Source organism: Ovis aries, chromosome 3 (genome assembly GCF_016772045.2).
Source record: "Ovis aries strain OAR_USU_Benz2616 breed Rambouillet chromosome 3, ARS-UI_Ramb_v3.0, whole genome shotgun sequence".
Lineage (NCBI taxonomy): Eukaryota > Metazoa > Chordata > Mammalia > Artiodactyla > Bovidae > Ovis > Ovis aries.
Window position 1 is genome coordinate 3517806 of NC_056056.1, and position 22103 is coordinate 3539908.

The 22103-nt window shown below is 57.8% G+C and overlaps 1 protein-coding gene across 4 annotated transcripts in view; it reads left to right on the forward strand.

Moving 5' to 3' along the window:
- The window catches only part of CAMSAP1 (calmodulin regulated spectrin associated protein 1), a 46255-nt gene extending 24607 nt beyond the window's left edge, over positions 1-21648 (forward strand). For 2 of the 4 annotated variants that reach the window (XM_027966197.3, XM_027966199.3), the window contains 13 exons: positions 2008-2149; positions 7560-7699; positions 7789-7885; positions 9391-9547; positions 9957-10048; positions 10876-10960; positions 11496-13848; positions 14748-14884; positions 14989-15197; positions 15395-15497; positions 16724-16842; positions 17289-17407; positions 19765-21648. In XM_027966197.3, the coding sequence (XP_027821998.1) occupies positions 2008-2149; positions 7560-7699; positions 7789-7885; positions 9391-9547; positions 9957-10048; positions 10876-10960; positions 11496-13848; positions 14748-14884; positions 14989-15197; positions 15395-15497; positions 16724-16842; positions 17289-17407; positions 19765-20067 (4056 nt within the window). In that variant the 3' untranslated portion in view covers positions 20068-21648. The remainder of the gene's footprint in view (positions 1-2007; positions 2150-7559; positions 7700-7788; positions 7886-9390; positions 9548-9956; positions 10049-10875; positions 10961-11495; positions 13849-14747; positions 14885-14988; positions 15198-15394; positions 15498-16723; positions 16843-17288; positions 17408-19764) is intronic. The other 2 variants (XM_027966198.3, XM_027966200.3) reach the window with 1 other exon arrangement.
- The last annotated feature ends 455 nt before the right edge of the window (positions 21649-22103 follow it).

Here is a 22103-nt window from a genome sequence, read left to right on the forward strand (position 1 = left end):
CAGGGCTGGCCCGCTCTGGGCAGAGTGGACCGTGGTGCGGCCCTCTCAGCTCCAGGGAGGCCTTCTGTAGCCGCCACCCCGAGTGTGGTTTGCCCACTTGCTTAGGTAAACTTGACAGACAGCTTCGTGTTTCTCCTTTGAAGAGGTAGTTTCCTGCTTTATGTGATGAACTTCAGGGTCAGTGGCAGGATCCACTCCCTCTCTTGCAGGTTTCAGCAGGCGTGGCCCTTGGCTTGCTCTCCCTGGTGGCAAGGGCGCCGGCGACCGTTCTGGAAACGGACCCAGTGTGTACGCCGTTTCCCATGCACAAATACTCGGTGCTCCAAGTGGCGCCCTTTAAAATGAAGTTGTGGAGAACAAATCTTTTTGAAGCTCCCTTATTTTTGCCTGACCCTTTAGTTTAATTGTTTGGATCAAATGGTCCTTAGGATTCGATTATAAAGGAGATACAGTGGATATAAACCGTCAGTGGGATTTACGTAAAGAGTCCGCTTTGTGGCTGGTGGATAATTTCCCTTCTTTGAAATGTAATAATCACAAAGAAGGGGAGGGCCTATTTTTTTTTTTTAAGTGTTTATATATTTCTTGTTGGAAAGCAAAGGCCAGAGAGCAAACTGGGAAAGCAGGTCCACGCGTAGCAGTGAGGACCGCCAGGCGTGCAGATGCCCCGGAATGAGGTGTCAGACGGGACGAGGGCCTCACTGGGAGACGTGGCTGGGAGCAGAGCCCTGGGGTCTCCTCCAGGGTGGTCGGTCCCCTCGGCTGCCCGAGCACGCAGCCTGCGCTTTGGCAGCGGGCTGAGTGTGGGCAGGCCCAGGGCTGGGAGCGGGGCCCCCTCGAGGGGCAGTGGCGGCTCCCGGACCCAAGGGGTCAGCGCTTTCCCCAACGCAGACGCACACCATCTGTCCTGAGTGAGAAACCATCCGCTTTCCTGCATGCTGTGCTCTGCCGTGTGCCGTGTGTGTGCGTGTGGAGGCTGGTCAGGCGCATGCCTTGGGCTGCACACGGGAGCCCTTGGGCCTGGCTCTGGGCGGGAGCCTACCCCAGGCCGAGAAACAAGTTCAAAGTCCCCGTGGAGACTGGTGGGAGTGGTGTGCATCGCACGGGCCCAGGTGGGGCGTGTTCCGTGCACACGCTGCTGCTGACTGCCCGGCGCTGGCTCTCCTGGGATCTCTGCCGGGGGCTTTTCCTTGGGTTCATTGACTCTTCCGCGCAGCTTCCGGAAACCCTCCGTGAGCAGCATGGGCTTTGTTCCTTGAGCCAGCACTGTGTTCTTCTACGCTGGGGAAAGCGTGGCTGCAGAAATGCCAGGCTTACTGGCACTGCAGGACGTGGTCACCCAGCAGGCGGCCTGTGTGTCCACGCTCCGAGCAAGGCCCAGTTACAGGGCGGCACCTGCAGGCGAGGGAGGCTCCGCTCTGAGCACTTGTTCCCTGTTGATAAAGACAGCGGCACAGAAACCTTGGGAAAAGTGCTTACGTTTTTTTTAATAGCACTTTACGTGCCTTCAGATTCCCGGCCGCCGTGCGCCTGCCCGAGGGGCTGGTGAATGGCCAGGCGGCCTTTGTCTGAGCTGGTTCGGGAGTCTCCCAGGTGCCGTGTGAACGCTGCCTTGTGCTTTTCATGATGCTGAGCTGCTGCTGGCTCTGAGAAGGGCCAGTCACGTGGGTCTTCCCGGTGTAGGGCTCTCACCATGTAACTTGTTTCTCACCCGTGGACCGTGTGCAGCCCCTGGCAACGTAGGCGTGTGTCCTGCCTCCTTCCCCGGGGTGTCTGGCCCTCAGAGGGAGATGGCCGTGGCGTCCTGAGCAGCTTACCGTGGTTGCCCACTGTGGCCAGGAAGCCCAGTTCCCTGGGTCTGGATGCGTGTTCCAGGCAGAGGGCGTCACCCGACCGCGAGGCTTACGCGCGTGGCTGCCGTTGTTCTGACCGTGGTCCGGCCAGCTGCCGTGGACGCTGGCTGAGCGCCGGCCTCGCGTGCAGTGACTGGGCCCCTCTCACTTGCAGGTGCGGTACCGCCGGGAGCAGCTGTGCGCGCGGCAGCCACCCCACTTCCCGCTGCTGGAGGACCTGATGCGCGACGGCAGCCACGGGGCGGCGCTCCTGGCCGTGGTCCACTACTACTGCCCCGGGCAGCTGAAGCTGGACGGTGAGTGTGGCCTGCGCCTCTGGAGGGGATCTGGGGGGCCGGAGGACGTTTGGATCGCCAGTGTAAGCGAAGCGGGCAGCGCTCCTGGCCGTGGTCCACTACTACTGCCCGGGGCAGCTGAAGCTGGACAGTGAGTGTGGCCTGCGCCTCCGAGGGGACCCGGGGAGCCGGAGGACATGCGGATCGCCAGTGTAAGCGATGAAGCGGGCAGCAGTAACCCCGAGTCCTCAGCGTTGCTGGGGCAGCGCGTGGACGCGTAGATCTGGCAACAGCATTCTGAGCCTGGCATTCTACCTGGTGGGGAGGGGGGCTGGGACAAATATGGTAGTGCATTCCCTATCAGTGACTGGACTTAGGTCTCGGGACGGCTAAGAGCCGGTCAGCCCCACTCCAGTCGAGGTAAAGCATCCTGAACGTGGTTTGGGAAGACGAGTGCGGAATCCAGCCTGTGGACACACCGTGAGGGGCGCCCACAGGCCTGGTGTCGGTGGCATCACTGGGTCACGTGTGTTGCCACGGTGCCCGCGCTGGGCCATGGGGAGAGGTGTAAGTGATGCCCCGAGCAGCGCTGACGGGAACAGGGCTGCCGATGTGGGTTTGCTTTGCACCCTCCTCTCTGACGTGGGGTGGGGTGGGGCGTGAGCTCCGCAGTGTCCTGACCGCTGCTGCACACGGAGTGTCTGCCAGGCTCGTGGCTGGCACAGGGCTGACCGTGGTCCCTCCCCAACCCAAGCAGACACGCTGGGCTTTGTAGTTAAAAACACACAGCTGATGGTGAAAGAGGGGGAGTCTCAGAGTCCGGGAGGGGGTCCTCATCTTGAGTGAAAACACCTGGATTGGCACCTGATTGCCCTGGGCCTGGGAGGCCTCTGTGCTTGTGGGGCCTGGGCCACCTGCCATGGGAGCTGTGACTAGCGCCCTGGGAGGACTGTGGGGCACCCCCTGCTGGCATGACAAAGCCAGGAGGGCCGTCTGACGCCCAGGCCTGCAGCTGAGGGGGATCTTTCGGGGGGGGAGGGCCACTGGGCTGCATCCTGGGTGGGAAGGAGACAGGTGTGCGGTGAGTTTATGTGAACGAGTCAGGACTTGGGAGACTTGGTCTCACTTAGAGTGCCACCGTGCAGGAGTGGGCTACCGCCGGACCCCTGCCCCCACCCCTGCGGGAAGGCAGCAGACTGGTGGGCGCAGCAGACAGACAGACTTGTGCAGACGGACATCTGATGGAGCACAGCGTTCACCACGAAGACTTCGGGGGAGACACTGGCGTGGCGCGCTTGTGTGCGTTGGGGTCCCCTGACCCTCGGCACCGCCTGCGGCTGCCTCGGGGCTCTCTGGTTCAGTAGTTCTGACTGCGGTTTTGTCCAGCCTGCGTCTCACCTGTCCACCGGGGTCTGGAGATAGACGGAGGTACTAGGAGCAGATAGCCTGTGGTGCGGATGAAGTACAAGCCCACAGGAGGAGAGGGTTGAGGCTCACTGCGTCCGTAGCAGAACTTTAGAAGGGGGTTTTAAAAGCAGCACGGGGTGAGATGACTGGAGGCGCACTTGTGACCTAACTGGTGAGACCGCTTGCTGATGCAGATGCGGGCAGGAAGGCTTGAGGGGACTCGAGCACACGGGTGCAGGCCCAGCGCTCCAGCTCACGGGGACCTGCCCTCTTAAACGAGAACGCATGGAGGTGTTACAAGAATGGGCTCGACTAAGGCCACAGAAGAAACCTCTACAGGTTGTGTCACAGCACAGTAAAATGAGAAGTCGGTAACAGAAACGTGCAGCGTCTGTCTCCAGACTGCTAAAATCTTGAGTGTGTGGAAACAAAGAACTTACTCTAAAACATTTCACGCTCTAACTCGGAGTCGCAGTGGGATCTCCTGGTGGGGGCTCGCTGAGGGCAGGTGTCTTTATCCGTTCAGCTCACTGATACATCCCGTGCTGTCCGGGACAACCTGGTGTTTGGTAGATGTTTGTGGAATAAATGAGCAATGTACATGCCTGAATGCACGGGCCGCAGCTCAGATGGCTTAAAGGGAGACTTGTTGCCTCAGCTCCAGTACTTTGGCCACCTGATGCGAAGAGGCGACTCTTTGGAACAGACCCTGATGCTGGGAAAGATTGAGGGCAGGAGGAGAAGGGGACGACAGAGGATGAGATGGCTGGATGGCGTCACTGACTTGACGGACGTGAGTCTGAGTGAACTCCGGGAGTTGGTGATGGACAGGGAGGCCTGGTGTGCTGCGATTCATGGGGTCGCAGAGTCGGACACGACTGAGCGACTGAACTGTTGCCTCAGCGCGTGTCCTGTACAGCAAGGAGTTTAAAAATCAGTACGCCAGGCTGATCTCAGTGCATTTGACAGTAACAGAGAAATATGCCAGAACGAGCTGAAGGAAGGAGAATGAAGAGTGGCCTTCTGTCTCTGCTGGTCGGAAATCATCCGAGCACAAGGGGAAGCCAGGCTGAGCTGCAGGTTCTTCCCTGGGGACGTGTCCCCCGGTGTTGGGGGCAGAGCAGGGGGTGCCGAGGAGGCCGAGCGAGGGCCCTGGGAGCCCCTGGCACCAGGAGCAGGGCGTGAGAGGAGGGGCGTGGGCTTTCCCTCCTGGTGGCAGTCAGGGCCTGGTGTCCGCAGCCACGCTGCCCCGGGCGCCGTGTCCAGGACACGCCGCGGTCCCTGGGTTCCGGCCTTTCTCCTCTCTGACGCTGCTGCTCTTTGCTTTACGACCGACTAGTGACTGGGCTGCGTGGATATCGGTCTCCGGGGTTTCTAACCCCACAGTGGTTGTCAGATGGGAATTTCTGGCCCGCTTGTCGGTTGGCAGGTCTGTGTTGCGGTGCGGAGGGCTGCTCTCCTTGCGTCGGGATGGCCTCATGGAGTCTTGCTTCTTTCGGCACACTGACCCATTCATCATCCTTTCGCTTTGGTTGTCCCGGATTCCTGTGTGTTACCCTTTGCTTCAGCTAAAGCACTGAGAGCTGTGCAGAGGGGCGCAGACACCAGTGCTCTGTGGGAACCTGGCGCCTGGCGTGGCCCACAGACTGTGGGGCAAGCGCCACCGGTGAGGGGGGAATGCAGTGGGACCCCACCCCACATGTGCCAAGCACCATGCCTTGGACGAAAATCGTAAGAGTGGAAAAGCAAAATTTTAAAAACTTGGGGAAAAAAACAGGAAAATATTGTCACGACATTGGTAATGGGATGGATTGTTTAAATTACACAAGCACCAGGAAAGATTCCTGCATGTACGCATGTAAAATCCACTGCGGTGACAGAGGACATCATAAAACCGAGCATAAAATGTGCACAGAAATGGTCGGGATAAATATAAACTGGCAGTGGGCTGCCACACTGATGTTTTGTAACCAGCATACACAAAGAATTCCGACAAATCAGTAGGATTTGAAGAACCCGAGGGGTAGTAAGAGCAGGCTTTTCCCAGAAGAGGCGGTCCAGGCGAGCACGGCCCAGCGCAGAGAGAGGCCAGATGCCACGGGCAGGCTGGGGTGTGGCCAGGCCAGGTGTGGGCAGCGTAGCTTGTGACCCTTTCTGGGAGGGTTCCCGGTGAAGAGAACATGCAGGTTTGGTTTTTCATGATAGTGAAAATTGTGGAATCCTAAGTGAAAGGGAAACTTGCTCTGTTGTGTCCGACTCTCTGCGACCCCACGAACTATACACAGTCCATGGAATTCTCCAGGCCAGAATACTGGAGTGGGTAGCCTTTCCCTTCTCCAGGGGATCTTCACAACCCAGGGATTGAACATAGGTCTCCCGCATTGCAGGTGGATTCTTTACCAGCTGAGCCACCAGGGAAGCCCGGAATCCTATATAGCCATTGGGAAATTGTGGAAACCTCTTAAAGAGATGGGAATACCGTTGTGGGAAAAGACCCTGATGCTAGGAAAGACTGAAGGCAGAAGGAGAAAGGGGGTGGTAGAGGATGAGACAGACAGACAGCATCACCGACTTAATGGATACGAGCGTGAGCAAACTCCAGGAGATGGTGGAGAGCAGAGGAGCCTGGCGGGCTACCGTCCGTGGGGTTGAAAAGAGTTGGACACGACTTAGTGGCTGAACAACAACAGATACAGCCGTTGAATGACAAAATCTGCTCACATCAGCATAGAACTGTTTAGAGACATAATTCCGGGTCTGGGGGAAATAACAGGCTGCCACCTGCTAGGCATGGCTTGTTGTCGTGAGTGCTGTCTGCAGTCAGCCAGGAGCTGTGTCTGTGATTCATGGGGCAGGCCTCGCGTGGTGCAGACGCTGCACGCAACAGGTCCCAGGGCTTAGAGGGTGCTGCCGTGGGGCCAGGTGGGTCAGCGCTGGGTGCTTTACCGAGAGAAAATAAGATTTGGATCGGAGAAGGAACAATGTTAACATTTGTTCACTCAGTGGAGGGTGCCTGGGAGTCTGATCTTTGTATTTGTAATATTTCACAATCTGAATTTTAGAGTAAAAGGAACATTTCCTAGCAATATAATTGTTACTCAACTTATGAAAGTTTTCTCTTGAGAATTCACAGTGTTAGGGCATCTCCACGTAGGACAGAATTTGAAGATAAATCCCATTTGTGCGTGAGATTTCTAAATCGTTGAAAATGACTTCTTAGGAGTAAAGTTTTTCTAAAGTAAGTTTCTCAATCCTGTTTGTTTATTTACAGGCAGAGTTAAGTCGTCAGGACAGCCACTTCTAGTTTAGCCTTGGGTGGTATCTGGGTGTTCTGGTCGCTCCTGAGGGTGGGCCCACATCCCCCTCAAGAGCCTGTTGAGTGGCCCAGCGTGGGTTTCCCTGCTGGAATTTTCTGGCTGAGGGTCTGGCATCCTGCAGAACAGCATGAAATGGAACAGTTGTCCTGCTCCGGGTACAGACAGCCAGCAGAGGGAGGCCGAGCTCTGCGGGCCTCCTGCCTTCTGTGATGAGCAGCGTCCCGTAAATTTCTGTGGGACAAGCCTGACGTTTCCCGTTTTATGCTCCCCTTTCCCACCCGTGGACATAGTGTCACTGGAAGGACTCGGGGGAGAAGCTCGGTTAAATGCGCACTGACCTTAGGTAGGCAGGTCTTTATAAACTGAAAGGTGATTGTCACAGTTCATGCTCAGTTGTTAAGTAATTTCTGTATGCTTTATAGATGTTAACAGTTAAATTCAGGTCCTGGAGATTTTCCCTATCTTTTTCTTAGTGTTTTCTTTCTATATTTAGCATTACTTGTAATTACTTGTGATGTTTAATAATGCTTTTTACCTTTTTAAATGTCACCTTTACCTTCAATTAAAATGGTTTTCAGTTGAAACCTGTATACATATATGCGCACGCAGATCTGTGTGCCTGCACACACAGCGTGTCTTTATAATAAACTTATCTTTTATATATAATGTATTTTAGACATAATAAATTTTATCTTTTTATCTATTAGATATATGCTTGAAGGAGGTGACGTCGATGGCTGACAGTCTGTATAACATTCGGCTTCTGAGAGAATTCTCCAATGAATATCTTAACAAATGCTTCTATCTCACCCTAGAGGATATGCTGTACGCCCCTTTAGTGCTGAAGGTAATAATCAGTTATCAAAGCACATTTCTAAAACCATGTGGGAACAAGCTGTCTACTGTGTCCTTGATCTTTTCTGTGTTTTTTTTTAGCCAAATGTTATGGTTTTTATTGCCGAGCTCTTCTGGTGGTTTGAGAACGTCAAACCAGATTTTGTCCAGCCCAGGGATGTTCAGGAGCTGAAGGATGGTGAGTGGCAGACTCCCGTGCGTGAGAGTGCTCGGGAGGTGTGCTTACAGGCCCCGGCCTTCATGCCGCAGTGGGGTTGAGTCAGGGCTTTCTCTGGGAGCTCCAGGGGGCTTGACGGGCTGTGAGCAGTCTGCCTCCGAAGCCCAGGTCTGGCCACCAGGACTGGCACTGGCACCATCTTTCTTGGCCAGTGTTCTCGGAGCAGGTTCAGGCTGGGCCTGACCTCCACCCAAGCCCACGGGGGCTTGAGCTGCAGTGGCCACTGAGGCGTTCGGTCGCAGGCTGGGCCCAGCCGGCCAGCCGCCCCCTGAGGGTTTGGCTGCAGGGCGCCCTGGTCAGCTCCGTCCCCGGGCCCAGTGAGGAGGCTGCGTGCTAGGGGTCCATGCACCCTCCCTCGCTGCTCTAGTCTGGCTTGTGTCTTTTGATTTTGGTACTTATTGTTAAAATATTTGTTTTATTCATTACAAAATATGCCTCAGTTCAGTTCAGTTCAGTCGCTTAGTCGTGTCCAACTCTTTGTGACCCCATGAATTGCAGCACGCCAGGCCTCCCTGTCCATCACCAACTCCCGGAGTTCACTCAGACTCACATCCATCAAGTCAGTGATGCCATCCAGCCGTCTCATCCTCAGTCATCCCCTTCTTCTCCTGCCCCCAATCCCTCCCAGCATCAAAGTCTTTTCCAATGAGTCAACTCTTCTCAGGAGGTGGCCAAAGTACTGGAGTTTCAGCTTTAGCATCATTCCTTCCAAAGAAATCCCAGGGCTGATCTCCTTCAGAATGGACTGGTTGGATCTCCTTGCAGTCCAAGGGACTCTCAAGAGTCTTCTCCGACACCACAGTTCAAAAGCATCAATTCTTCAGTGCTCAGCTTTCTTCACAGTCCAACTCTCACATCCATACATGACCACTGGAAAAACCATAGCCTTGACTAGATGGACCTTAGTCGGCAAAGTAACGTCTCTACTTTTGAATATGCTATCTAGGTTGGTCATAACTTTCCTTCCAAGGAGTAAGCGTCTTTTAACTTCATGGCTGCAATCACCATCTGCAGTGATTTTGGAGCCCCCCAAAATAAAGTCTGACACTGTTTCCACTGTTTCCCCATCTATTTCCCATGGAGTGATGGGACCGGGTGCCATGATCTTCGTTTTCTGAATGTTGAGCTTTAAGCCAACTTTTTCACTCTCCTCTTTTACTTTCATCAAGAGGCTTTTAAGCTCCTCTTCACTTTCTGCCATAAGGGTGGTGGTTTCTGCATATCTGAGGTTATTGATATTTCTCCCGGCAATCTTGATTCTGGCTTGTGTTTCTTCCAGTCCAGTGTTTCTCATGATATGCCTAATGACCTTGAAACCAGGGTTTTTTTTTTGAGAAGTTTGGTTTCATGTAAAAGTTTTGTTTTTAGTACTTATAAAAATGGATTTTTTTTCTTAAAGATTCTTCTCGCTAGTGTTGTAAGTAGCGGTAAATAACAAGACTATTCCTATAAAATTGTTTCTGCAGCTAAATCAGTGTCGCACCCCAAAAGCAGCCGGCCCCCAGTTCCCATCTCCAACGCCACCAAGCGCAGCTTCCTGGGCGGCCCTGCAGCGGCGAGCCCGGCCGACCCGCAGCCCCCTGCCCCGCCGCACCACCTGCAGCTCGGGGAGCCTGAGCCCCTGTAAGTCCGGCCTGCCTCCCACTCCCGCCTGTCCGCTATTCCCACTGGGGTCACCTTTTCTCAGGGCGATGGGAAGCTGCGGGGAGTCAGGAGCGAGGACCTCCTCTGTGGGCGCCCCCCCCGCCCAGGTGAGCAGTGTAGCCTCAACACAAACTTGAATTTGCTGTGGAAACTTGAAGCTTGTTGTATGATAGGCCTTGACCAGAGGTCAGCGTGTCTCCGAGCTACAGTCCGAATGTTTATCCAAGTTTGAATTCTTGATGTTGTTGGTACATTTTGGGTTCATTTTTACAGTAATTAATTTTCCCAGGGAGTCTGAATCTTTTGCAGGTTGGTGTGATTCATGCTGGTCTGGTTTTGAACTTGAAGATCGGCAGCTGGTGATTTTTCTCTCCTGTCCTCTGTTTAGGGGGAAGGGAGCCTCTGCTTTTAGCCCATCACACCCTTTACTGCCACTGAGGCAGAAGCAGCAGAAGGCGGTGCAGGGAGAGGACCCCCCAGGTGAGAAGCACCGCTCCCCCCGCCCCATCCCTCTCTCTGGAGGTCGTCACATTGTAGTTTCAACATGAACAGATTAGTCACGATGGAGCGACGTTGGTTAAGAAGACTGGCAGAACGCTTTCTGCGTTTTATTGACGTCCCTTAGAAGTTACAGTCCTACAGTGACCATATTAAACCTAATGAATTACATAAAGCCTGACGTTACCTCGTGTCAGACACTTGCACTTTGACATTCACTGGTTCTTTTAATTGACATTGACATCACTTATTGATAAAGTGAAAGTGAAAGTCACTCAGTCATGTGTAACACTTTGCGGCCCCATGGAAGTCCATGGGATTCTCCACACCAGATGACTAGAGTGGGTGGCCTTTCCCTTCTCCAGGGGATCTTCCCAACCCAGGGATCAAGCCCAGGTCTCCCGCATTGCAGGCAGATTCTTTACCAGCTAGTCACCAGGGAAGCCCAAGAATACTGGAGTGGGTAGCCTATCCCTTCTCCAGGGGATCTTCCCAACCCAGGAATCGAACCAGGGTTTCCTGCATTGCAGGCAGATTCTTCACCAGCTGAACTGCCAGGGAAGCCCATCGTTTATTGATACTGCCGTGTAATTGGCATTCTCGTGATTTCATGACCTGGACTGACTTATACGTTACCTATTGTCGAAACTGGAAAATTGTGTTGGGATTATTTGCTTCCCTGAGCAGTTTTGGTGTGCTGAGTTATGATGCCTTTCCTTGAGAAGTGGTTATTATATTGAAGGAATTTCAAGTGATATAAAACTGGTTACTTAATGCTGAGGTCACTCACTGTTTTCTCCAAACCGCAGACCAGCGACACCGATCCAGTTCCTTGACCCGAGCCGACAGTCAGCCCCGAGGAGCAGCCATAGCATGGACGGAAAAAAAAAACAGGTGACCTGTCCACGTTTCCAAATACGTTTCTGCTGGAAATATTGGTTAATCTAACAGAGCAGTGCCCCAGATGTGGTCCAGAGACCCCAGAATATATCCACAGCGATGCTGCTTTCAGCCTTCTGAGGCCCTGGGCGGTGTGGGGTCACAGCAGCCTGACTCAGGCAGACCCGAGGATCCAGCCAGGCCGCTCCTTACACTCTGCCCTGGCTTGTTTTAGAAAACAGGCCACAGTTCATGTAATGGATTTCTTACCGGAATTTTTAATCGTTTTCAAAACGTCTCAGCTCCAATTCCTAGGGCGATACATATGGACTCGTATTGATGGATCCGCGAAAGTGCGTTGGGATCCTCAGCGTGGTCAAGGGGGGCTGGGCCAGAGTGTCAGGACTGCTGAGCTGAAAGGCTCCTGGCTTTCCTTTGCCCAGGAGAGAGCTGTTCATGCGTCCTGTCTGTAAGAGTAGGGTTCTCTCTCGTGACTTGTGTTCTCGTCAGAGGCATGACGTGTCCCGTGGCCTCTCTCCCCACGTTGCAGGCCTGTGTCTCAGCCAGCACCCTTTGCCCTCCACCACACTGCGAGCTGTGACATGGACCCTAGCGGTGGTGACAGCGTCAGCCTGGCCCGCTCCATCAGCAAGGACAGCCTGGCCTCCAGTGTCGTCCACCTGACCCCGCAAAACCAGCCCCAGCCCGCAGCCCTCAGGACCGACGGGAGGAGCCTCCTAAGCAACGTTGACATTGAGGACGAAGACGAGGAACTCCTGGCCATCGTGAGGACGGACGTGGCTCGCCAGGGTGGTGACCCTGGCCCGATGGCCGGTGCCAGGTCTCCCCAGAGGCTAGCAGACGCCTTCGAAAGTAAGCCCGACAGCTTCTTCCTGGAGCCACTGATGCCGGCCGTGCTCAGGCCAGCCAAGGAGAAGCAGGTGGTCACCAAGGAGGACGAATGTGGAGAGGGGCGGCCCCGGGCCTTCACGTCCAGGAGGTCTGGCGATGGCCACCAGCCTCTGGGGCGGAAGAAGGCGCCTGGCAGTCACGTCGCTCGCGACTTGAACAGGACTTTCACCCCCATCTCCTGTTCAGAGATGTCTGCAGGCTTTGACGCTGTGCCCGCTGAGGTGGGGCCCCAGGTGGTGGGGGACACGCATGGTGGGCCTCTGGCTGGCAGCGGTTTTGACCCATCGTCTCAGGGACAGTCCGCCGACGGCTTCTTCCTTCATGTAGGCAGAGCCGACAAGGACGCGGAGGGCAGGCTCTACATGAGCTGCGCGCGGAGCCCCGGCGCCCTTGGCCCGGACACCTGGGCTGTCCTGCGGCAGGACTCTGACTCAGACGTCGCCGACCTGGACGAGGCCGAGCAGGACTTTGCCGGCGAGGAGCACCCTGCGGCGAGGGCTGGGTACGGCGGGGAGGAGGAGTCTGCAAAGCTGCAGGAGGACCTCAAGGTGAGGGAGCACGACGACAAGGACGATGCCAGCGGCCGCTCCAGCCCGTGCCTGAGCACCGTCTCCCAGACCAGCAGTGCGTCCATGGCCAGCGGGAGCGCGAAGATGACCAGCTTTGCCGAGAGGAAGCTCCAGCGGCTCAACAGCTGTGAGACCAAGTCGAGTGCGAGCAGCTCCCAGAAGACCACGCCCGATGCCTCGGAGAGCTGCCCGGCCCCGCTGACCACATGGAAGCAGAGGCGGGAGCAGAGCCCGAGCCGGCCGGGCGGGGACCACGCCAGCCTGCTGGCCTCCGAGCTGCTGCAGCTGCGCATGCAGCTGGAGGAGAAGCGCAGGGCCATCGAGGCGCAGAAGAAGAAGGTGGAGGCGCTGTCGGCGCGGCAGCGGCTGCAGCTGGGCAAGGCAGCCTTCCTGCACGTGGTCAAGAAGGGCCGGGCCGACGCCGCCCAGCAGCCGCTGAAAGCAGCGTCCCTCGCAGGGGAGCACGCCCAGCACAACGGGGACGACTTCCTCGGCAAGGAGGAGGGCCGGGGAGCGCTGCTGGGGTCTCCGGATGTGGACGGGGAGGGCCTGGCTCTTGTCCAGCCGCAAAAAGCCCGGGACCCCGCCAGCCTCCCCGAGCTGGAGCGTGGCAAGGCGCTGTCGGCGGTGCTCCTAGAGGACGCTGAGGGCGTGGACGTGGGCGAGTGCGACCTGTCCATCGAGAAGCTAAACGAGACCATCAGCACATTGCAGCAGGCCATCCTCAGGATCTCCCAGCAGCAGGAGCAGCTGCTGCTCAAGTCCCCCACCATGCCCTCACCCGGGCCCCGCAATGGCTCCCAGGACCCCAAGGCCAAGGCGGCCATCCACTTTGTTGAGCCGCTCTCTCCAACAGCCCTGACCGGTCACCGCAAGCCCCCTCGCCTCGGTCAGGGCCGGAATGCCCGGTCAGGGAGACCGGCTGAGCTGAAGGTGCCGAAGGAGCGACAGCAGGGCTCCTCTCGGAGCAAGACCCCCACCCCTGGCCTCGAGACCGCCCCCCCACACTTGCGGTCCTTCCCGCCTCGGACGCCCCCCGAGCCGGGCTGGGACGGGCTCAGTGAGCCCGGGAGTGAGGCTGCAGAGAAGTGCGCCTTCGACAGCTACCGACTGCACGACGAGAGCAACCAGCGGACGCTCGTCCTGTCGTCCTCCCGAGACGCCAACGTCCTGTCCGAGCAGGCGGGCTTCAGGGAGGGGCTGGAAGGCAGTGCGAAGGAGGCGGGGCTCAGCACCGTGACCGCACCTGGGAAGGAGAACGTGCCGCTGGACGAGCCCCCGCGCAGCAAGGCCAGCCTCATCGAGGTGGACCTCTCCGACCTGAAGGCCCCTGACGAGGACGGGGAGACGGAAGGCCGGGACAGCTCTGTGGACCTCGGCAGCGAGGGGGACCAGAAGCCGGGGGTTGGCTTCTTTTTCAAGGTAAAGGCTGGCGGCATCCACGTCCCACGGCGGCCAGGCCATCACCCACCCTGGTCGTGCGGAGCCGCTGCTGCAGAGGCTGGGGGTGCCTGTGCGGCCTCCTGGCTGCAGGGTCTCCGCAAGGCCCCAGCTTTCCCAGGGCAGCTGGCCACACGCCAGCAAAGCTGCTCCTCGGGCCCCGAAGCAGGAGCTCCGTGTGGCTTTGACGTGTCACGAGGTGATTTCCTCGTGGTGGTTTTCTGACCACGTAAGAATGAAAAGCTCTCTTAGTTCAAAGGCTCCGCAGAGCAGGTGGTGTTTGGCCTTTGGGCTGAGGTTGGCTTCTCCCTGTTGCAGTCTGGGAAGGTGGAGAAGCTTCAAGGAACATCCTGGAGCTTTTTCTACAGGAGGAGAGGGCAGTGAGCCATGAGACTCCTCTCTGTCTTGAGAGCATCTCCTCTGTCCTGGCCCTCGAGGGCGGCTGACACCGACGGAGCGGTGAGGGCCGTCTCGTCAGGACACACAGTCCCCTGCTTGGCGATCGTGCGCTTCAGTTGTAAACACACTTTAGCTCCTGTTGTGGGAACGAGTGTGTGGGTTTCGGGCAAATAAGAGTCAGCATCGGCACACTGAATGCTTTTGGAACGGCGCGGCTTGTTTCCTATTTGCTAGCACCTCTAAAGGGGTGCTCCTTCCTCAGTTAAAAAGAGTAAGGAAGCGTCTGCACTACGTTTCCTGTTCGTGGTGCATTAAGCGTGGCCAGGGTTGACGGTGCCGGGGGCCCTGTGAGGGTCCGTCCCGGCTTCTCCCAGGTGACTGCGGACGCCCCATCTGTGCCTTTAGGGCGGGGCCGGGGCGTGACCGTGCTGGGGGTCCCCGAGGGTCCGTCCGGATGCTCATAGGTGACATCTGCTTCGCAGGACGAGCAGAAGGCAGACGACGAGCTTGCCAAGAAGCGGGCGGCCTTCCTGCTGAAGCAACAGCGCAAGGCCGAGGAGGCCCGCGTGCGGAGGCAGCAGCTGGAGGCGGAGGTTGAGCTCAAGAGAGACGAGGCGCGGTAGGTGACCGAGGCGCCTGCCCGCCGGGTCTGTCGTGCCCCCCGCCCCCAGATTCTGCTGGGCACTGGCGTGAGCAGGCCGCCCCCGTCGGTCCTTCCCACAGGCGTAAAGCGGAGGAAGACCGGATCCGCAAGGAGGAGGAGAAGGCGCGGCGGGAGCTGATCAAGCAGGAGTACCTGCGGCGGAAGCAGCAGCAGATCCTGGAGGAGCAGGGCCTGGGCAAGCCCAAGGCCAGGCCCAGGAAGCCGCGGCCCAAGTCCGTCCACCGGGAGGAGCCAGGCAGCGACCTGGGACCCAAGAGCGCCTCCCCCCGTAAGCAGGGCCCTGCCCCCTCCGCCCCCCGCCGCCCCTCCGGCTGTTAGCTCCCACTTCCCTTCTTCAGAGTCGGGGCCGAGCACTGGCATCCTCAGGTGCTGAGAGGCGGCGGGCCGGCCCTTCCCACCCCCGTGCAGACGGCTGGGGTGGGGACGCATGTCTCACGGAAGCACGCCCTGTCTTGTCTCTGGCAGCTGATAACCTGAGCCGGGCCCAGTCGGGCTCCAGCCTGTCGTTGGCCTCCGCAGCGACCACAGAGCCCGAGAGCGTGCATTCGGGGGGCACGCCTTCGCAGCGGTGAGCAGACGGGGTGCCATGGGGGTGCTGTGCAGTGTGGGCGGTGGGCCGTCCGGCTGGCCCTGGGGCAGCTCAGAGCCGCGGCAGTGCCATCGTCACAGGAGCTAATCCCTGTTGCCCAGGCTCACCCACTGCTGAGATGGTTTTGTGTTTATCCCTCTCTGTCCCCTTGTTCTCCCAGCCCTGGACACGTTTTTGTTTCTAACCTTTTGAGAGTAGTAAGTTGACAACATTTGTCCTTAAACAGTTGAGCGCGTGTCTCTGAGCAGGGGCGTTGCCTCTCGTCACCGTGGTCTTAGACCAGCACTGCCGTTGGGTCCGCAGTGTCCTTCCGTGAGCCCAGGTCCGTGTGGGACGCAGTCTCGCTGAGTCCTTGTGCCCATTCCCTGAAACAGGGCCCGCCCCTCGGCAGGTTTCCCCTGCTCCAGTCCAGCATGTGCATCTCGGCCGGGGCCCCGCGGAGAGGGGCTTGTGCGTTTCCCAGGGCAGCCCGTCGTGTGGGTCACCTTGATGTGGGCTGAGGTGCTGTTCCCGGGGGCACTGGCATTTCCCTTTCTGATTAAGGAGTGAGTCAGGAGGAGGAGGTGTTGGGGAGGCTGTCGAAGGTGCTGACCGCCCACAGGCCTCAGCAGCCCCTGTGGGTCTCTGTCCACGCTGCCCCCACACTGGGGTCGGCCTCCTGGCAGGCAGGTCCCCACTGTCCTGCCTTGCCGCACCTCGCAGGGACCCTGGACTCCGGTTAGAACTTTGCTCAGGCGGTCTGTTACTGGGACTGAATTCAAGCTTTGCCCACACCTGCCTCCTGGCACGAGTGTGTCCCGCTCCGTGGAGGTGGCCCAAGTGCCACGGCTGGGGACCCCGCCCGCCAGGCCCCTTCTTCCCCTGGTCCGTCCCTGGTCTGGCGGCGGCAGCAGCAGCGTCTGGGCCCTGGTCACCTGGCTCTCAAAGCAGCAGGGCAAGTGCTGCCCTCCTGCTCTGCGGCGCCGCCTGGGGGTGGCCCTCCCCTCCCAGGCCCCTTGGTGCCCCAGGCTCGGCTCTGTCCCTGATGCCATGTTTTCCTGGGGCAGACTGGCCGTGCTCCCCACTGCTGCTGCGGCCGCCAACTTTCCTGTGCCGGCGGTGCAGCCCGGCCCGTTTCGGGGTGGCGTCCCACCAGCCGGCACCAGTTGCAGGCGAGAGGAGGTGTGCCTGCCACCCTCCCATCGCTGCCCTGTCCCCCTTCCCAGCAGAGTCGAGTCCCTGGAAGCCTTGCCCGTGCTGAGCCGCAACCCCAGCAGGAGCACCGACAGAGACTGGGAGACGGCGTCCGCCGCGTCCTCACTTGCCTCCGTGGCTGAGTACACAGGTGACAGCCTTGCGCTTGGGGCACGGCGCCCAGCCGCGTCCTGCGGAGACAGCGCGGCGTGGGAAGGGAGGGCACGGCCCTGGAGTGGCGCGCCTTTGCCCCTGCCCCGCTCATGGCTCACTGTGTGTCCTGGGCACGTAGGAACCCCACGCTGCTAAGGGTTTAAAGTCCTGCTTTTGTGTTTTCTGTGTATCAAAGAAATGGAAATTAGAAAAGGAGTAAGTTCTTACTTTAACCTTTTCCTCAGTTTATTTAAAATCTATAACTTAGAATTCTCTCATAGATTTGAACTGGCTGTTACTCTGCGTTTTCAGAAAGTTATGAACACTTCTGATTTAGCCTGTCTGCTGCTTGGTTTTATAAGATTGTTGCCTTTTGTGTGTGTGTGCGCGCGCGTCCGCATGCCACAGATACTCACTTTGCACATCTTGGCCTGCTTTTCACAGGTCCCAAGCTGTTTAAGGAGCCCAGCAGCAAATCCAACAAGCCAATCATTCACAACGCTATATCCCATTGCTGTCTGGCAGGAAAAGTGAACGAACCTCACAAAAACTCAATATTAGAGGCAAGTATCAAAGTCTCACACCTAAGTTTTCATGTAGGGGAAGGGTGTTTGTGAATGAAGGTTTTCCCTAGAGGGGAGAATCCTGATGGCTGACAGAAGAGGCCGCTGTCTCACACGCGTGTGGTCAGGTGTGGGGCACACAGTCCTGTCTGCTTACGCCACTCGGCATGCCCTGGCCCTTGCTTTCAGCAGACCTCAGATCAGCAGGACGGAGGCCGCGCTGGGGTCGGGCGGGGGCCTGGGGCAGGCCCCCGGGTGGGGAGCGGGAGGCGGGCGGGGCTTCTTACAGGGAAGCCAGCAGACTCAGCATGCTGTTGAGTGGGGGGAGGTCTTCGAGTGTCATAGACAGTGTCGGGGTGGAGACAGGGGGCCCAGCTCTGTACTGGGGCCACTGGAGAAGTGGAAGTTTGGGGCAAAATGCTGGTTATTTGTGTCCCCTTGATGCTCCCTCCCCGGGGCCCGCAGGCCTCAGTCACTCTTCATGGTGAGTGGCGGTGGTCTCAGCAGGTGGACAGTCTGGACGGGGAGGGTTAGGACTGGGTGCGTGCCTGCAGCCTCAAGGAGGCTCCGGCTGGGGGCCCTGCTGGGGCGGGGCTCCTCTGCACCCCGGGTCACCAGCTCCTCAGCTGCCGGCGGGTCCAAGGCGGCCCCATGGTGGGCACCCACGGGCCGTGCTGCCAGCTCGGCTCAGACGCCGCAGCGTGCAGGTGGTCACAGGCCGGCTGGAGGGCGGCTCGGCCCCCAGAAGCCTGTCCACAAAAGCAGTTAGACTGATTCTGACTGGGGCTGTGGTCAGACGGTGATGAATGGTCTGGAAAGAGTGGAGGGGCAGCATTGGACACCAGGGCAGCTGCGGCAGGCTGGTCGGGCAGCTGCGGCAGGCTGGTCATCCAGCAGGGTCTCACTGGAAGGGGTCGTTGAGCAGAGGCCTGGAGTCGGGAGGGATGCCGTGCAGCTTTGGGGGCTCCCCAGGCTCCACATGGGACTGATCCCCCAGTTTGGGCTGGAGCCAGGGAGCTTGGGGTCGGAGGTCAAGGGGTCACTGCTTTAGGGCCTCTGGGGAGTGGCTGCGTGGGCTGCCAGCCTGGGACAGACCGCGTGAGGGTGGGGCGCAGTGGGAGGGCCTGGAGACTGCTCTGCCTCCAGTTCGGCTTGTGTTCAGACATAGCTTTTACGTCGTTGAAATTGCTGGGATTTTGCCTTTTACTCTTAATTTTATAAATATGTGAATTTATTTAAAATAATAGGAAGCCTGTTAGATACCGAGAAGAATAGTATCTATTTGTGAAAAATCAGGTTTTTATAAACAAAAATAGCGGGAGGAGGGGCACTGTTTTGTGTCACAGGCATCTTCTTAGCCCCTGGCTTCCCCTGCCTCTGCGCGCAGTCTCACGGGTCCTGCAGCCGCTGGACAGCTCCAGTGAACAGGGCGGCGAGGGGACCAGATGAGGTCTGAGAGGGACGGGGAGGTGTCCTCACGGTGAGCGGAGACGCTCTGAGGGTGTCGGCACCCCGGACCAGGCTCAGAGAGCTGCAGGGTAGGAAGCTGAGCATTCTCAAGTGTGAGCGGTGTCGGGCAACATGTTTTTGCGTAACGACGTTCTGAGGTTGAGAGCCCGGTGCGGCAGACACCGTAACAAGGAGGGACCGTCACCTCTGCTCCAGGTCCGTTCTGTGACCGCGCTGGCGAGGGACACGTCTCCCAGCGTGAAGCCCCCTGTAGCGGCGTCAGGGCTGCGTTCCCAGGGCTGCAGTCAGGGCCAGTCTGGCCCCCGGACCGGGGCTGCTCCCCACGCCGCTGCCCTGCCCCCGGCTCTGCAGTCCCCTCAGCGTTTGCCTGCACTGGTGGTGTCACTTGGAGGGGCTCATCCCGAGGCGGACCTTGGGCGGCGTCTCTCACTGGCAGGATGTCGTCAAGTGCATCCAAGGGGTAGCACCTGTGGTGCTTCAGTCCTTTCTGCGCCTGAAGAGCGTCCCATTTCTGTGCAGACCGGGGCTTGTGCGTCCGTCTGCTGGGGGGCTTCTGGGCAGCGTTAGCCTTTGATCGTTGTGAGTAATGCTGCTGGAGATGTCTGTGCACAAGTTTTCCCTGGATGTGTGTTGTAATTTCTCTGGGGCGCATCCCTGAGAAAAGAGCTGCTGAGTCCCGTGGTGACTGGGTGTTCCAGCTTCCGAACACCTGCCTGACTCGTTTCCACAACGGCTGCGCCCTTCCCTCTGGCAGTGGGGAACAGGGCCCATTGCCTCTCGTCCACTCCGGCACTTGTCTAGCCTGGCGGGTGAGCAGGCGGTGGGCGCAGGGTCCGACTGTGGGGGCTCACAACTCCATGTCTCCCCGCTTCACGCCCTACCCTCAGGAGCTGGAGAAGTGTGACGCCAACCACTACATCATCCTGTTCCGGGACGCCGGCTGCCAGTTCCGGGCTCTCTACTGCTACTACCCCGACACCGAGGAGATCTGCAAACTGACGGGCACCGGGCCCAAGAGCATCGCCAAGAAGATGATCGACAAGCTGTACAAGTACAGCTCGGACCGGAAGCAGTTCAGCCTCATCCCGGCCAAGACCATGTCGGTCAGCGTGGACGCGCTCACCATCCACAACCACCTGTGGCAGCCTAAGCGGCCCTCGGCGCCAAAGAAGACACAGACTCGCAAATGACCCCGGTGCGGCGGAGTCTGCGGACGCACCAGCCGGGTCGATATTTATTACTTTCTTCCTTTTGGGTACGAAGTGTGCAGAATCACAGACCTTTTTCAAAGAGGCTTCTAGACGACAAGACAAAACCCCTCCCTGAGCTCCCGGCACCAGGATGGCAGGTGGGGCCGGGGTGGACGGCCCGATTGGTCCCAGCGGCCGCCCTGTCCCTGCTGCTTGGAGGCTCCCGGCCGCGGTGTGTCCCAGAGCTGCCGGCAGCAGGGTCCTTTTACTTGAAGCTCTCCTTCGGTGTAAACTAAAGTGATCTCCTTGGCTTCCTCGCCTCCCCCCTCATCCCTTCTTGCACATGGCCTGACCCCGCTCCTGCTGGCTGGCTGTGACCGCGCAGGATCACAGGATTGAGACCTGGTGTCGGGTCAGGGTGTTCGAATGTCTGTAGGAAAGGAGTTCATGGTGGGGAGTTGTTTTCATTTGAGAAATTGTATAATATTTATTGATTGTGTCTACTGCCAACGTTTATATCCAATTCTAAGATTTCTGGAAAAAAAAAATTCTTGTTTCTTGCTGCTCAGAAAAAGTTTACTGAAAATAGCAGTTCCCTAAAAGCACTGAAATCTGCGGTCTGTCTTCTGCTAGAATAACGTTTACAAACAAGCGTGGCGGGCTCCCCGCCACGCAGTCGCGAGGGAGGCACGGTACTCCGCTGGCGTCCGCCCGGCTGGAGGCGGGCGAGCCACGCCAGCACAGCCCTCGCCCGGTACGTTGGGGGTGGCGCGCCCATGATTGTTCACTTTAATAAAGACAGATTTTTTGGTAAAGTAGAATATTTTTTACTCTGAGCATGTTTCTGTTAAAAAGGTGATGATGCACTTAAGCTGACAGTTCTTTCTAGTGTTTTTATCACGTCCTCACTCGTCCCGTCCCGATCCTGGCTTCTGGAAGAGCTTCGGGCCCGCCGGGGAGCTTGCGGTTCTCCGTGTCAACAGAGCGTTTGGTCGCGTCGCCTATTCAAACACAAAGTGGTCGTTGGCAGCTGTCCGGGAACCACAAGTCTGCGGGGCGCTCGGGTCCGCCTCCCGACGGTGGGCCTGGTGCTCCTGCCGGCCCCCCGGTGCTTCTTGGGACCAGACCTTCGGGCGCGGCCTGCACACGCGCTGCTGGTGCACCTGACCCGCTGACCCGACCGCTGGGACGTTCTGGAGTCACTTATTTAGTTTTGCACATTTTTTTTTCCTTGGGAGTGTTACTTGAATCTATCTCAAAACTGCAGAAAGAAAAAAAAACTGAAGCTTCACAGAGAGAAAAAGTTAAGACACGCAAACTGGTAATTCCAACGCAAAGGGGAGTAACCGTGTCCACGAGCACGGAGGGGACGCGGCGGCCTCGCCCTGCCCAGTTGGGTCTTCTGTACATAGGTAGGCCTGTGCGGTTTCTCCAGTGCTGAGTGTTGAAACAGTCCTGAGTGAACTCCTGTGACATGCCGTTCACACGTGTGCTTTATTTCTCACTGTATGTTTGATAATTATATTATTATATTTATTTTAAGAAAGCACTAAAATGTAATAAAGTACTTAACTAATTTGCTTTTTATGGCCACGTTTGTGTGAGGCTGTCGTGGCTGGTTCTGTGGGTCAAGGTCCCCGCTCCGTACTGTGGAGAAGCTTCTGGTGGCTTCTGGCTAACTGCTCTCTTATCAAGAGAAGATGCTCTTCCTTGACGAGGCCAGAACCGGTGACGTTCTGAGCACATTCAGAGTGGTCCTGCTGGAGTCAGAGGAGGTGGAAGAGGAGGTGGACCACCGATAGGTGCTTCCAGCCCCCGGGCCAGATGTCCCAGGCCTGCTGAACCTCTGGGCAAACTCTGGGTCTCCCAACACGGTCAGTCGGCTGTGGGGCATCGTGGGGGTTGTTCTCATGCTGGGCGCCCTCCACTGAGCTCAGTGAGGACCTGCGGCACCACGGCCCCTGGGTGCTCAGCCAGGCCAGTGCTCGGGACGTGGGGCCGCATGTGCCCCTTGGGCCCCCTGCACGTTGCAGCGA